The sequence below is a fragment of the Bos taurus genome, chromosome 22 (assembly GCF_002263795.3).
Source record: "Bos taurus isolate L1 Dominette 01449 registration number 42190680 breed Hereford chromosome 22, ARS-UCD2.0, whole genome shotgun sequence".
NCBI lineage: Eukaryota > Metazoa > Chordata > Mammalia > Artiodactyla > Bovidae > Bos > Bos taurus.
In genome coordinates this window covers 47,050,808-47,067,059 of record NC_037349.1, presented here as the reverse complement: position 1 = coordinate 47,067,059, position 16,252 = coordinate 47,050,808, and the positions used below count along the sequence as shown (strand labels likewise).

Genomic DNA, 16,252 nt, shown 5'->3' with positions numbered 1-16,252 from the left:
GCTCCCTGAAACTCAAGAACTCGCCTCCAAACCCAAAGGGTGAAGACTTTCTTCTTCGGAGACCCAACTGTTAGCATCAGGTCTCATTTTGTGGAAAGATACATTGACCAGAAAACCAGCGATAGGGACGGTTTCTACTACACAAATTACACACAACTTAAATTTCTGCGAGTAACTCAGTGCGACTCTGCTGTTCCCGTCCCACACGTTTCCCGGGGGTGGGGGTGGGGTGGGGGCCAACCTCGGCGTCCAGCCTGGGTTCTCCAGACCCACTCGACCTCCCGGCCCGACCCGGCCGCGGGCTCCGGAGTGCGGCCACGGCCCCGGGTCGAGCGCCTCCCCACTACTCACCGTGGGCAGGTCGGTCCGAGTGCCGGGACGGTCGGCGGCGGAGTCGGAGGAGCTGGCGCCGGCGGCCCGGCCCAGCCCCGCTACACTTTAACCGGCAGCGCCCGCGCTCCGCGCGCTCCGGGCGGCCAGGAGGGGTACCGCGGGCGTCTCGGACCAGACCTGCTCCCGGCGGCGAGCGGGCGCCAGGCGGGCCTGCCGGGTGGGGCGGGCGGCTCGTGCGCGCACTCGCGCACCTGGCTCACCGCACGCACCGGTGCGCTGGGCCGGCGCGTGCGTGGCTGCCCGGGAGACGCTCGGACCCGGGCATTGATCCCGCGCGACCCCTGCAGGCCGGGCACTACATTCCCCACCCTGGGAGGGCGGCAGAGGGCCGCCCCTACCCGGGCGGTGCTGGGGGAGGCGGAGCCCGGAGGTGTGGCCCCGGGCGCCTGGATAAGAGCGCGGCCCGATGCCGATCCGGACCCCGCGCTGTGGCGGGCGGTGGCCCCGCGATGTCGCTAGTACTGCTGAGCCTGGCCGCGCTGTGCTGTGGGGCCGTGCCTCCGGAGCCGGTAAGCACCCCCTGTCTGCTCCCCTCTCCCGCGTTCCGGTCCCTCAAACCCGGACCCAAACGCGTCCCAACCCATCAGCTCATGCTCCTCCGAGGCGTTCGCAGAGGGCCGTCTGAAGCCGGGATCGGGCGTCGGACTGCTTAAGTCTGGGGCGAGGGAATCAGACGGGTTCGGATGTCACCATGCGTTCTTGATCCAGCCATCTATGCTCAATAAGCCTCGTGTCCTCATCTGTCTAACTGAAGGGTCATATCCCTCACTCACCAGGATTTAGTGAAGGACAGCTAAAATAGGGGCCGTAAAATAGCAGCAAAGAGCCTAGCACTTAGTAGGCGTTCACTGTTGTTATTGCCTGGGGTCGCAAGAGCTGCTTCTACATTCCAGTCGCCTTTTTTGCCGTGTTCTTTTTGCTATACTGGGGCCCTTGTCCCCAGAGCTAAGCCCCTGAACTCTGCAGCTTTCCCTTCTTCCCCTGCCTTAAAGGATTGAGGGACTTTTCTGGGTCTTCAAACAAAACCTCATTTGCAAAATAGCGTTTGAAGCTATATTGCTGCCCTTAAGCATAGCATGCAGCATTAAAGCGTGATGTCATTTGCTGATGGAAAGGCATACCCTGCCTTGATGTCTTCAGCTCCTCTCCTTGTCCTGTCTCAGTTCAGAGCCCACCCCCTCACTCCACCGCACCCCTACCTTTCCCCTAGAGGAAGAATTCATTGCTTTTGCAGTACCTGCTACTAGGCCTGTAGCTTGAACTCTGTACAAAGCTTAGAGCTGTGGCTTTGCTTCTTTCTAAAATTTATCTCAGCAGCCCCTTGACAAGAACTTAGCTCCCAGTATCACCATGGTGGCTTGTTTAAAAAACTGTCTGGTGACATCCCTTGGAGTTCAGCTTTAAAAAGACAAAGATGAGTGACTGACAGTTCCACCCAACTCATATTACTCAAATCAACAAAGTCTTGCCTTCTGTCTTCATGGTGTTGAGAAATGTTGAGGCTGCAAGGGCTCAAATTCCAGAGCCGGTGGACTTACCCTACACTGTGTCATCTGTGTCACGGGAACTTGCTGCTTCCTTTTAGGTCTTAAATTTTATTCCCAAACCAAAGGACTAACTACTTTTTTTAATAAAAAGACATGAGCAGTTAATCCAAAGGATTTAATATTGGCCTTTCTTAGATACTGATGATATTCTTTATAAGTTCTTTTTAAAAGATAACATGATGAAATCATAGTTGCTTTATGATTTGGTAAATAGTTCGAGTGAGTCCTTTTATATCAGAAGGGGAATTTTTTTAAAGAACCTTGGAAAGGTACCATGGACTGCATTCTTCTGCTCTTCTTGGCACAGCCTGTCTTTAACCTGGGGAAACTCAATAAATATTCTAGACTGTCCTAGAAGGCTACAGTTAGTGTGAAGGGGCCTCTTTGATGGTCCAGAGTTATCCCCTGCTTGTGGCAGGGAAGGCTGAGCTGCAGAGAGGGGTGTAAACCCACCTTTGATCTTTAAGGGAGATGATGGCCAGGCTTGACGTTCAAGTAAATGGTGGTTAATCTATGGCCCATCATAGCCTATCATAGGGCTGCTTAATGTCTCCCAAATTGTGAGGTGGGACCAGATCAGCCTTTCTTTGAACATGCACCACTTGTATATGCATTTAAGGGAAAAGATGGTGTTTTGTCTAATTTGGCAAATGAAGTCTTGTGGTTTGCTGGTATTCAACATGGCACTCAGTTTCTTTCTCTCTTGCAGACAATTCAGTGTGGCTCTGAACCCGGTAGGTGCACTAGAAACAGGGCTTTACGTCAGAAGTACAGTTGGACTTTCAGGGGACCTGAATCCCGGCAGTAGGTCATCGAAGACCAGGCGCGGGTGAAGCCTCCATCTGCCCAAGGCAGAGCTCCCAGGGTTTCGGGTGGGCTGGTCTCCTGGCTGGAAAGAGGCACAGGAGATCAAGTGCCATGGGAGGGACGTCATTTACACTTGGGAACAGGAAGCAAATGTTTTAGAGAAGAAGGAGTGTTGGAGATGGTAGCATTTAAAGAATGGGTGTGTTTCTGCCCAAGAAATGTGGATGGACAGAGTGAGCTGGAGAAGAGATGGTACTGACAGAGACTAAGGGGTAGGAAGGGGGAGTCATGGGGGTAAGCTGGCTGGAGTCCAGGCTGAGGTGTGGGGGTGGGCAGAAGCGATTCTAATAAACATGTCGAATAAATTAGATACATACATATGTATGAAGGGACCCAGAGTGGGCACATGTGCCCTGTACGTTGGGCCTAGGAGGTTCAGCATCACCTTGGCTGCACATCAGCCAGCACTGAGAAATGTCTGGCCTGCCTTAGCTGAAAGAAGAGATGAGTTGTGAGTGAGGGGTGGTCACAGTGGGTCATGTAGAGCAAGTGGCATTGGATTGGGCTGGGGAAAGGGTGTCATGGGAAGTTTTGCCTTCTCCCAGGACCGTCTCCAGAATGGATGGTCCGACACACCCTGACCCCAGGAGACCTGAGGGACCTCCGAGTGGAAACTATTAAAAGCAATGTTGACCTGGAGGACTCTCCAATTTTGATGAACATAAGCTGGATCCTCCGGGCAGATGGTAAGTCTGCATCCATCAACGGTAAGGCCCGACATGTCTACTAAAGCAGAAATGGGCAGACTCTGTGGCCCGTGACGTCCCTTCCCGGCATACCCAGCAGAACACATACACGCATGCCGCAGATACACCATACATGCCATGCATGCACCAAAGCCACGGACGAGAATGCACACAATAGCAGTATTCACAACAGCCAAAAACAAAATGCCTTCAATGCCTGACAGCAGACTTAGATTCACAAAACGGAATCCAGTATATCAATTAGCATGAATGATTTATTACGATGTGTGGATGACTCTCACAAGCAAAAGAAGCCAGATTCGGGCGTTCATACTTACACCTCTAGACGCAGGCCTGCGGTCCTACCCACCAGATGATTCCACTAACGGAAAGTGCAAAACAGGCAAAACTACTCTATGTAGTCAGAAGTCAGGACAGAGGCTATTCTTGGGTAAAAGTTGCTCAGTTATGTCTGATTATTGGTGACCCTATGCACTCATTGTAGCCTGCCAGGCTACTCTGTCCATGAGATCCTCAGGCAAGAATGCTGGAATGAGTAGCCATTCCCTTCTCCAGGGGATCTTCCAAACCCAGGGATTGAACTCAGGTCTCCTGCATTGCAGGTGGATTCTTTACCATCTGAACCACCAGAGAAGCCCATTCTTGGGTGGGGAGTGACTGAAAGGAGGCCTGAGGGGCACTCCTGGGGTGCTCCTTGACCTGGGTACTGGCTGCACAAGTGCGAAAACTCATCAGGTGGTGTGCTGGTGTTGGTGTGCTTTTTTACATGTTACACTGCTCTTCATGGAAGGAAGCGGGATAGGGCCAGAGATGATCTTGCAGGTTTAGGAAAACATTCTCTTGGGTAGATAACTTTTCCATCTCCCAAAGGACATCATGGAAGTCCTAGCATTTCTCTGAGGCACTTTGGATGAACCAATACTGGGGGCCTAAAGCTCATGTCTGTAGAGTCCCCTCACTAAATTCCATATGGTCATAGTCTGGGAGTGCCAAGCACGGGGAAGTGAGCAAGCTCCAGTTCCTGCTCAGTCAGGTTCTCAGGGGCCAGGGGGAGGCAGACAGACTGTCAGGGGAATCCTGGAGGGACCTGTACTTCATCTTCGGTGGGGCTGAGGGGAGAGGAGGAGGAGCGGGCCCTGATGAGACCACAGTAAATTAGATGGCATTTGGCTTCATCCCTGGCACAGAGTGAGCTCCTGTGTTTGTTAGCTGTCATTGTAGATGGTGGTGCATGAGTTGGGCCTTGAAGGAGAAAGAGTGACCCTATGCACCCAAGAACAGGAGGAAAAGGCATTGCAGGGATGGATCAGCAAGGATAAAGGTACGGACAGAACAGGCTTGGCTGCTGAGGACACTCTGAGGGGCCTCTGCTCCACACAGCACACCTGTTCCTCTTAACAGAGGTCCAGGATAGTGTAAAGGTAGCCTCCTCTTTGCAGGTGCCTGTGAAACTCAGGCTCACCTATGAGGAGGAAAGGCTTTGGAATCTGAATCCATATGGTCCCTATGACCTTTGTAAGCTATGGCACAGCTCCCTGCAATTCCCAGCCTCGCTTACCCCTTCTGTAAACCGGGAACAATCATAGTGCCTACCTCTGAGAGCCACGGTGAATGTGAAGGCAGGTAGGCTGTCTAGCATCAAATCAGCTACAGAGGAAGCACTAAATACACAACTGCCCTCTTACCCACCTTGGCAGCCAGCATCCGCTTGTTGAAGGCCACCAAGATCTGCGTGATGGGCAAAAGCCACTTCCAGTCCTACAGCTGCATCAGGTGCAATTACACTCAGGCCTTCCAGACTCAGACCAGACCCTCTGGTGGCAAAGTAAGCACTTGGAGATACTTGGGAGGGCTGTCACTAATCTGGGTCCTTTGTTGGGGGTGTGGATTTGTATTCACATACAGGCTGCTGACAGCTACAACCTGGAACCTAGATGTTCAGGTTCAAATCCCACTTGGGGCCATTTCTCTTCTGTGTGCCTTGGGCAAGTTAGCATCCCTGGGCCTCAATTTCCCCATCAGCAAAGTGAGGGAAGTGTTAGTCGCTCAGTCATGTCCAACTCTGTGACTCCATGGACTGTAGCCCGCCAGGCTCCTCTGTTCATGAATTCTCCAGGCAAGAATACTGGAGTGGGTTGCCATTTCTTTTTCTAGGGGATCTTCCTGACCCAGGGATTGAACCCAGGTCTCCCACATTGTGGGCAAATTCTTTACCGTTTGAGCCAGCAGGGGGGGCCCAAGTGAGGGAAACTGACCCTAAATTATATCCTGGCTCTAGAATTTTACACTTCTCTGATTCTGTGGGTTACACTGGCAAACTGTGTGGGGTCAATTTCATTAGTAGACATTGGCTAGAGACATAAGTTTTAGCAGTGGGTTAAGGAATGGAATTATAGATGAAAGGACATGGCAAGTCAAGGGTTCCCGCTTTGCTTTGCAGTGGACGTTTTCCTACGTTGGTTTTCCTGTCGAGCTGAACACAGTCTATTTCATTGGGGCCCATAACATCCCCAATGCAAATATGAATGAGGACGGTCCCTCCATGGCTGTGAACTTCACCTCCCCAGGTACACATCCTCACTCCTGTCTTATCCTCTGTCTTGCTGGGACACCTGATCTGGTATGTGGTTTGGTAGAGACAGGCCAGGTCCCCTGGATGAGATGTTTGGCCTTGCTGAGTCTCGGTTTCCTCATGTGTACTAGGGATACAGCAACTGCGTCACTCACAAGGAGAGGACTGAGTCAGGTGAAACAGAGGGGAAAGCCCATTCCTGTGCATTGGGCACTGACTGAGCACTTGACACCCATCATCTCACTCGGGCTGTCAAAACCCCCAAGGTTGGGACAGCCCTGATTTACAGATAAAAGAAACTGGGAGCTTAAGGAAGTTGCCCTGGTTACACACACAGCGCAGTGAAGCTGCTGGTCAAACTCTGGTCCTTCTTGACTGATGCACATCTGCCATTCTCTGCGGTCGACGCAAAACGCTTGTTCCAGCCTCAGCTTCTGGGCAGGATGTGTAGTTTGACCATGTGTGGCTGGTCTCTGAGGATGTACAGGCTCCAGTGGGTCTGCCCCCTGAGCTGGGAGGAGAGGCTGATGGCACTGAGGTGAGCACTGGTTCTTTCCCTTGCTCTATGACACACACTCAGCCCTCTGGTGTCACACCTGCACGATCACACATGGGGTCAGTGTGAGGATGAGACAAGGTCTTTGGTGAGGAGGGCCCAGCAAGGTGCCTGGCCCCAGCAGCTCCCACATCACTCCGGCTCGGGCTGGGTCATCTGTTCTGTCCCCACGCCTGTCCCTGTGCCAGCTGTGCCACTGAAGCCAAATGGGGGCAATTTCCAATCTGTTTGCATTCCTTGGTTCTGGCCTAGTGTATTCTCAGCATCACATCATTTACTACACAGTAGTTCCCAGGTTTCTTGGTGAGACCAAATCTCATTTTAAAAATATTTTGGAATACTTTTATAGAAAAGTTGCAAAGCTAGTACAAAGAGTTCCCATATAGTGCTCACCCAGTTTCTTACTGTTGATAAAGGCTTTTCTTTTACATAGGATATGTTACCACAATCTATTAGTCAAAACTAAGAGTCCAGCACTGGTATTTCTATGAACTAAAGTCCAGACTTTATTTGGATTTCATCTGCTTTTCCACTAATGTCGTCTTTCTGTCCCAGTGGCATTTAGTCCCCGGTGTCTTCATCTCATCTGGTCTGTGGCGGTCTCTTAGTGTTTCCGTGTTTCACGACCATGGGTCTTGAGGAGTGATGGCCATGCCTCCTGCAGGATGTTCCCCCGATCTGGGCTTGTCGGGTGTTTGTCTCATGATCAGACTGGGGATATAGGAGTTTGATGAGAATTCTACACAGGTGAAGCAGTCTTCCTGTGGCGCCTGTGGGGCGGGTGACATGCACAGGGCCTCACGGGTGATGCTCACCTGTGTCACTGTTGAGTGGTGTCTTGCCAGGTTTCTCCATGTAATCTAGTATCTTTCCCTTCCCCAGCTCTAGTTTTTGGAAACAAATCACTAAGCCTACCCCACCCTGGGGCGGAGGGGCACAGAGTAGGATTAAGCTCCACCTCTTGGAAGGGGCAGTATCTACACGTAATACCGAACCTCATTTTTCAAGAATGGCTGGTTTCGAGGTCTTCTCTTGGGGATCACAGATAGCATTCTGATAAAGGCTGTATTCAAATTAGATTCTGGTTATCATTTCGCAGGTAGATAGTCTTCTGTTTAACAGTATGTTAGCATCTTATTTACATCTGCTATCTGCCCTCATCGGAAATGTTCTGGCAATTCATTACAGGTGTGTAAGCATGTGTTGTGTGCACACGTGTTGGCACTGGGGTGGAGCAGGGTTACTTTTTTCTAAAATGTGAAAACTTTCAAATTTCCAGGGTGCCTGGACCACGTAATGAAATATAAAAAAAAGTGCATCGAGGCAGGTAAGTAAATTCAGCATTTGCTTTTGTTATGAGAAGAAATCCATAGCTCGAGCCAGCACAGCTCAATCAGACTTTTTACGATGAAGGAACTGAGGCCTAGAGTAGGTCTGCTCAGTGAAGGCTGATCCCCAACCTGACAAACTCTTGGTAGGTTTATGCGGTGAGCAAGTCACAGGAAAAACACCCCATTCCCTTGATTAAAGTAACATTTTAGCCCCAAACAAAGGCCCTCTCTGCCTGGATGGGACTCCATGAAAGTCCTCCGCCCGCTCAGACACCAGCACCACTGAGCTGTGGCCACAGGGACCTACCTGGATTTGCAAACATTCAAGGTGGCAGCATTAGCTAAAGTAATGGCCTAGAAGCATGCTCCCAACCTGTGACCTCACAGGGGTCACAGCTCACAGGCAGCCTGTTAGAAACTGCCCCTACCCTCTGATTTTTGAAATAAGCCCCTTCAGGTTAATCAGTCCCAACCATCCAATTTCCAAGGTGTTTACAAGGATTTCTGTGCATTTCTGGGTAATGATAGTCTTAGGGTGCTAATGAGGCTAATGGTTTGGAGGCACCAGCCCCTGTCTTTTAGGCACCCCCGCCCCACAGGCGTCCTTGTGAACCCCAGCAGGCCGAGCATGTGTCTCCCGCTGATGGTGGACTTGGAGCTTGCGCCTCCTTGTAGCCCCCTGCCGGCATCTGGAGCGGCGGACCCTTTGGGGTGTAGGGGGCCCGAGGGCCTTGAATCAGTCCTGGGACCCAACCCCTAAAGACAGTAAGATAGTTGGGAGTGAGGGCTTGAAATGGCCTCCTGGGTGGGGAAAATAATGCATGCTCTTCTATATCATGTTCCTGGAAATGAACCAAGTGCTGATTTGCAAGGCACATGATTGAAACAACTGGCTTTTCTCACAGAGTAGACCTGTCAGGGTATTCTGTTAAGCCATGAGGCACTTCCTTATTTCCTGACATTCAGTTAAGCTGGGGCAAAGCAGGCTGATGGATGGAGTTCTGGAATCCAGAGTATTCTAGCTCTAGCTGAATTCACTTGCTCTATAAACTCAGACATGTCTCCTAAGCTGTGGCTCTTGCTCCCCATCCCGGAAAGGGAGAAATCCTGACCCCCAGCCCTTCACTCCAAATGGATGCCGAGAGCAGAAGAGAGCAGTAGAACCTGGCCTGTGCCTCCCATCACCGTCAGCCCAGGGAAGCTGTTTTCAGCAAAGCAGTGACGTGGGGTCACTAAACTTTCTTGGGCAGCAGGTTACTCTGAGATGATAAATAAAAGACACGCTGTGTAGTAGCTTGTATCTCGTGGAGGTGTGCCTCAGAACAGACATCTGTTTTGGTCAAGCCCTTTCGGGGACTTAACTGAGGGCTCAGTTTGCAGCTCCATCCTTGTGATTCTCCTGACTCACAGGAAGTCTGTGGAAGCCAAACATCACCGCTTGCAAGAGGAGCGCGAACACGGTGGAAGTGAATTTTACCACCAGTCCCCTTGGAGACAGATACATGGCGCTCATCCAAAGTACCGCTGTGATTGGGACTTCCTACGTGTCAGAGGTGCTTTCTTCCCCTCATGTCCTCAAGACCAGTCCTGTCCTCCACCCCCAGCTCTCCTTCCCTTGGGGAACTTCCCTGGACAGACTCTTTTGAGAGAGCAACAGGCAGGACTGACTGATATACAAACGTGCTGGGCTATTTTGATTAATTAAAAAAAACAAAACCAAGCCCCCTGGGGGCATCTCTGGAAACATCCCTGTGAACCTAAAACCCACCAAAGGTAGAGGTCTCAGAAGTACAGAGTGCATCTGGCTCACGCAAATTAACGAGTTCCAGTCAGTCTGGGAAGAGCAGTGGCTTCACTGGCAGTCTTTAACCTACTCCCTCCTATGCTCCTAATTCTTGATTTTGTCTCACTCACCTGCACCAGAAGGAACTAACTCGAACTTCCGTGGTGGTTCACGTGACTGGGGAGAGTGAAGGTGCTGTGGTCCAGGTAAAGCTGAACAAGATGCTCTGGCGGGGACAGAACGGGGCTCACTGACCCACTGCACCGCCACTCGCTGCTTTTGAGCGGTCCGTTCTGGTTGGAGCAGATGCGTTCTCTCCTCGGCTCGCTTCTGCCAGCAGCCTCTCTGCCATTATGTGATGTTGATGGGGAATCCATGAGGTCAGGAAGGTGAACTTATTGTCAAGGTCCCTTTGGCTTCTGTGAGTGGCTGATGACTTTCCAATATGTTTTTATTCCCATTTGCTGTCACAGAGCCACAAAGGAATTCTGAGACAGGAATACCATTTTGTTATCCCAAGCCTCCATTTCCACTGCAAAATGAAGTAAAATTCCTGATCGGTTTATGAACTTTGAAGGGCAACTCGGTCCTCTCGGGACCAGTGATTAGTCCACTGGAGAACGGAAGTCAGACCAGCAGATGCTCTCAGGGCTCTTTCTGCTCCGAGTTCATGTTATTGAGGGTCCCACTGGAACAGAGCCACACCCAAGATATAAGACTCTTTTGTTCTTCATTCCTGGGGACATAAAGGCAGCACTCAGACATGCCCAGGGGAGCAGATACCCATCAGCATGTTAGAACTGCACCTCTTTTCTAAGGAACCAGACTCTCCTAGTCCCAAGGGACTTAAAAGTGCTGATTAGGTCAAGAGGCGTCCCACTGCCCTATTTTTTGAGGACATATTTATGTATTAGGATGCGACCTAACCCTTTTAGATAAGGAAACTAACCTCTTAGTGGGCATCCCGTGTGGCTCAGTGGTAAAGAATTTGCCTGCCAATGCAAAAGATGCGGGTTTGATTCGAGTCGGGAGGATTCCCTGGAGAAGGAAGTGGCAACCCACTCCAGTATTCTTGTCGGGGAAATCCCATGGATAGAGCAGCTTGGTGGGCTACATACAGTTCATGGGGTTGCAGTCGGACACAACTGAGCATGCAAAACCTCTCAGCAACATGTACAAAGTTTAGATCCATAACCCAGGAGTTGTAGGAGGTGTCTGGTCTTAGGTCACTGGTCTGGATTTTAGGGCTTTATAACAGAAGTATGACCAAGGGAAAAAAAAATGCCTTACTACAATGCCAGAGAGGGGTTGAAGCTAGGAAAAAAGGGATGAGAAGTTCTGGTGAAAAGGAGGAATAATGCTAAGCCCCTTGCTTCTCCTTAGCTGACTCCGTATTTCCATACCTGTGGCAACGACTGCATCCGACAAAGAGGAACCGTGGTGCAGTGCCCACAAACGGGAGTCTCTTCTCCTCAGGATCATGGTAGGTGCCCAGCACAGAGCCTCAGGACAGGAAGGACCCCAGCCCTACCCCATTCAGAATGCAACAGGCTGGGGGTGTGGGGGTAGAGTGAGAGAGGGTCCTGGCCTGTGGGTGCTGAACAGGGTGCAGGGAAAGATAGCGGTTCTGTGCCCAACAGCTACAATAGGAATAGGAATGAGGCTTCATTTATGAGATCAAGATCCTGACCAAGCAGGACATACAGAAGAAGGGAAAGAAAAAAAATCAGTGGTGCAAAATAGATGTTCAGAACACCCCAAGGGTCTGCTGAAAAACGTCAGTGGTGTAAAAGGACTGAGTGAATGAAGGAACGTGCATTTCACTGCATTTTGACTTTCTTATCTGTCTCAGTAGCCCAGGGCCGGCTGTTACTGTAACTCGATGCGGCCACACAGACATTTGGATAACAAATTAGGAATAGTGGCCCCGGGGAGACACACCTCGTTGGTGCCTGAGAGCAGCCTGTTCTGGAGAATGTCTCTCTGGATTTAATGATGTTAGTTCTTTCAAATTAAATGCTTCCGGAACTAGCCCGGCATAGGGTCAAAAGTTGGAAGGTGCTGTTTTTAGATACCCAGCCTCCTGACAATCCTGCTGTGTGGGCACAGTGCCGACGGATTCCTGAGCAGTTTCACACCCTGGAGCTTAACTGACTCTCAGCATTCCTGTGACCGGGTGGCATTACCCTCACATTTGTCAGTCTGACAGAACAGCCTTTAAAGATGCCCTCTATGCATACTATGTATTATATGAAGTAATTGCACCCGGAATAACATTAATTCATCAAAGAACAACAACAAAAAAAACCTGAATGTAAACTCTGGTTACCACAGTGAAAATGTGGAGTAAAAGGCCAAAGTGATTTTGAAGGACCATTCCTAAACTCCTGGGCCCCCTCTCCTTTTTGAGCATCTACTGAAAGACCTGGACACTCTATAAAAAAAAAAAAATACCGATCTGCAGAGATCTACTGACTGTTGGCTTTGAAGGAACCCAAACTTGTCTACAAAGCGTCAAATAAAAATTTTAGTCTTCAAATAAGAGAAAAATCTGGTTGTGTGCTGCTTAAGATAAATAAGTTCTGTTCTCCCCAGACAGAAGTGTGCTGGGTGGCTGGCTGCCTCTCCTCCTGTCCGCTCTGCTTGTGGCTACATGGGTGCTGGTGGCTGGCATCTATCTGATCTGGAGGCACGGTAAGGGTTATAATTCAGCTCTTTAAAGAATGACGCTGATTTTTTCTTTTAAAGGAGCTTCCTCCAGAGGCAATCACATTTTGGCATCAGAATAGAGTCAGACAACATTTATTTAATACCTTAGAGCTCTCCTAAAGACTGATCACACCTGCAAGGGTAAAGCAAAGGTTGGGACTCAGGATTTCACTCACCTTTTTAAGTCACCTTTTTCTTTAAATCACTGAGGCACCTACCAAGACTGAAATGGTCCAAAGATAGCTAATAACAAACTGCCCCTTATTCGAGATAGCTGATCTACGCTAGTTCCTACTTTTTAAAATAAATTCTTCCAAGGCGTAAGAAAAACACTGTGGCAAGAATACACAGGAGAACTGTACAAAAAAGACCTTCACGACCCAGATAGGCACGATGGTGTGGTCACTCACCTAGAGCCAGACATCCTGGAGTATGAAGTCAAGTGGGCCTTAGGAAGCATACAACGAACAAAGCTGGTGGAGGTGATGGAATTCTAGCTAAGCTATTTCAAATCCTAAAAGATGATGCTGTGAAAGTGCTGCACTCAATATGCCAGCAAATTTGGAAAACTCAGCAGTGGCCACAGGACTGGAAAAGGTCAGTTTTCATTCCAATCCCAAAGAAGGGCAATGCCAAAGAATGCTCAAACTACCGCACAATTGTATTCATTTCACATGCTAGCAAAGTAATACTCTAAGTTCTCCCAGCTAGGCTTTAACAGTATATGAACCTAGAACTTCCAGATGTTCAAGCTGGATATAGAAAAGGCAGAGGAACCAGAGATCAAATTGCCGACATCCACTGGATCATAGAAAAAGCAAGAGAATTCCAGAAAAAACATCTGCTTCATTGACTATGCTAAATCCTTTGACTGTGTGTATGGATCACAACAAACTGGAAAATTCTTACAGAGATGGGAATACCAGATGACCATATCTGCCTCCTGTGAAACGTGTATGCAGGTCAAGAAGCAACAGTTAGAAGTGGACATGGAACAACAGACTGGTTCCAAATTGGGAAAGGAGTACATCAAGGCTATATATTGTCACCCTGATTGTTTAACTTATATGCAGAGTACATCATGTGAAATGCCAGGCTGGATAAAGTGCAAGCTGGAATCAAGATCACTGGGAGAAATATCAATCACCTCAGATATGCAGATGACACCTTATGGCAGAAAGTGAAGAAGAACTAAAGAGCCTCTTGATGAAAGTGAGAGAGAAGAGTGAAAAAGCTACCTTAAAACTCAACATTTAAAAATGAAGATCATGGCATCCGGTTCCATCACTTCATGGTAAAGAGATGGGGAAACAATGGAAACAGTGACAGACTTTCTTTTCTTGGGCTCCAAAATAAATGCTCATGGTGACTGCGGCCATGAAATTAAGATGCTTGCTCCCTGGAAGAAAAGCAGTAACAAACCTAGACAGCATATTAAAAAGCAGAGACATTACTTTGCTGACAAACGTCCGTATAGTCAAAGCTATGTTTTTTCCAATAGTCATGTAGGGATGTGAAAGTTGGGCCATAAAGAAGGGTGAGCACCAAAGAATTGATGCTTTTGAACTGTGGTGTTGGAGAAGACTCTTGAGAGTCCCTCGGACTACAAGGAGATCAAACCAGTCAATCCTAAAGAAAATAAACGCTGAATATTTACTGGAAGGACTGATGCTGAAGCTGAAGCTCCAATACTTTGGTCACCTGATGGGAACAGCTGACTCATTAGAAAAGACACTAGTGCTGGGAAAGATCGAAGGCAGGAGGAAAAGGGATGACAGAGGATGAGATGGTTGGATGGCAACACTGACTCAATCGACAGGAGTTTGAGCAAACTCCGGAAGTTGGTGATGGGCAGGGAAGCCTGGCATGCTGCAGTCCATGAGGGTGGCAAAGAATTGGATACGACTGAGTGACTGAACAACAAGGATCTTGCCAACCCCAAAACACTGAACACTTGAATGAGAAATCAGATATCAGTATTGATATAAACTGCTAGGGGGAGGCCCACTGATAACCTCTGCTTTCCCCTCCCCTCCACACACAGACATGGAAATGCAGCGTTTGAGCTGTCTGTGATGTTACAGATAGAACAAGATTAATCCCGTGTTCTTTCTTAGGTAAGCAAGCTGTATCGAACTCTGACCTTAGAAATACTTCTATTAGTGGGAATTGTTTGACCTGTATCTATTCATTACAGTAGTTTCATAACTAGCTTCCATTCTGTACCATGTATAGGACAGAATTCCAGTTGACCAGCTGAAATGACCTACCACTTAACCTTATGTAACTGTAAAGAAACCCTACCACCTACAGGTAGAAGATGGAATTACTACTTAGTTGACGCAACTCAAAACATGATGTGAAAGGGCAGAGGTCAGCTGTCCTTTTTATGTATGGCACTGAAAATCCTACAGTTACAACCACCCACCTGAAACAGAGTACTCTGAACCTAAATAGTTTCTGTGAATTTATGTGAAAAGGGATGGGCTTGATCAAGAGAACTCAGTGACAGGGACTTAGAAAATAAATCTTTTGCAGCATCTTTAAGGTTTAAGTACTGGTATATTTCAGATCATGTGTATGAAAGGAACTTTAGGGATATTTTCCTCTCTGGCAGTAGTAACACCTCTGATGCTCAGCCAGCGTGCCCTAGCAAGGGGTCATTTATCTGCCATGGTTTCGACTGGCGTGAAAGCCTGTTACTTGCTGTGCAGAGATGACATAATGCTTCTCTCCCCCACAGAAAGGATCAAGAAGACTTCCTTCTCAACTACCACGCTACTGCCCTCCATTAAGGTTCTTGTGGTTTACCCTTCTGAAATATGCTTCCATCACACAGTTTGTTACTTCACTGAGTTTCTTCAAAACCGCTGCAGAAGTGAAGTTATCCTTGAGAAGTGGCAGAAAAAGAAAATAGCCGAGATGGGTCCCGTGCAGTGGCTTACCACTCAGAAGGAAGCAGCGGATAAGGTCATTTTCCTTCTTTCCAATGGTAACACCACGTGCGATGGTAACTGTGATGAGAAGGAGGGCGGCCCCTGTGAGAGCTCCCGAGACCTGTTCCACCTCGCTTTTAACCTCTTCTGCAGTGATCTGAGAAGCCAGGCTCATCTGCACAAATACGTGGTGGTCTACTTCAGAGAGGGTGACATCGCAGACAGCTACAGGGCACTCAGCGTCTGCCCCACGTACCGCCTCACGAAGGACGCTACAGGTTTCTGTGCAGAGCTCCTCCGTGCCAAGCAGCATGTGTCGGTGGGGAGAAGGTCACGCACCTGTCACTACAGCTGCTGCTCCCTGTAGCCCAGCCACGAAGCAGGAGACCCTAAAGCCTTCTAACCCCTCCAATCACAGGGAAAAAAGGGTCTGTAAGCATCTCAAGTTTACCATATAGGCTACTTGCAGGGAGGATTACAGCTGAACCCTGAACAACCCAAGGGTGCTGACCCCTCTGCAGCGGAAAATCCAGGGAGAACTTCACAGTCCATCATCTCTATCCATGGCTCAACCATCTGCAGATGTGTAGTGCATTACTTACTGAAAAAAATGCACTTAAGTGTATCTGCCCAGTTCAGACTTGTACTGTTCAAGAGTCAACCATATGTATATCTGCTTGAGCAAAAGGAATAGGGAGGATTTACAACAGGATAATTTATAAAGGAATATATACACCTTAATCTAGTAATTAAATGTTATACCAATAAAATTGTTATAAATATTACCAAAGACTGTGACATTAAAAACGGAAACTAAATTTATAACTCTAAACCTCAATTTCATATCTACA

General features: G+C 48.7%; 2 protein-coding genes across 9 annotated transcripts in view; one reads left to right on the top strand and one right to left on the bottom strand.

Moving 5' to 3' along the window:
* CHDH (choline dehydrogenase) overlaps positions 1–557 on the bottom strand; it is a 92,179-nt gene extending 91,622 nt beyond the window's left edge. For both annotated transcript variants that reach the window (XM_059879501.1, XM_005222729.5), the window contains exon 1: positions 352–557. The gene's annotated coding sequence lies outside the window, so the exon portion shown is untranslated. The remainder of the gene's footprint in view (positions 1–351) is intronic.
* Positions 558–811: 254 nt separating this feature from the next.
* IL17RB (interleukin 17 receptor B) lies at positions 812–16,186 on the top strand. 7 transcript variants are annotated; one of them, NM_001435119.1, is made up of 11 exons: positions 812–902; positions 2,650–2,674; positions 3,353–3,493; positions 5,212–5,339; positions 5,955–6,081; positions 7,922–7,969; positions 9,384–9,526; positions 9,897–9,962; positions 11,140–11,239; positions 12,352–12,450; positions 15,209–16,186. In NM_001435119.1, exons 1-11 carry the CDS (start codon positions 843–845, stop codon positions 15,766–15,768), a joined length of 1,497 nt encoding a protein of 498 aa, NP_001422048.1. In that variant the 5' UTR covers positions 812–842; the 3' UTR covers positions 15,769–16,186. The 7 variants fall into 7 exon arrangements, with proteins under 7 accessions (NP_001422048.1, NP_001422049.1, NP_001422051.1 ...); NM_001435120.1 differs by lacking the exon at positions 12,352–12,450; NM_001435122.1 differs by lacking the exons at positions 5,212–5,339; positions 5,955–6,081 and having other exon boundaries at positions 9,900–9,962.
* Positions 16,187–16,252: the final 66 nt, after the last annotated feature.

Bases quoted from the DNA above. Each gene is read 5' to 3' on its own strand.
- IL17RB (NM_001435119.1), top strand. From the start codon at position 843: ATGTCGCTAGTACTGCTGAGCCTGGCCGCGCTGTGCTGTGGGGCCGTG. The intron at 903-2,649 runs GTAAGCACCCCC...TCTCTCTTGCAG, and splicing joins GGGCCGTGCCTCCGGAGCCG to ACAATTCAGTGTGGCTCTGA. The intron at 3,494-5,211 runs GTAAGTCTGCAT...CCACCTTGGCAG, and splicing joins CTGGATCCTCCGGGCAGATG to CCAGCATCCGCTTGTTGAAG.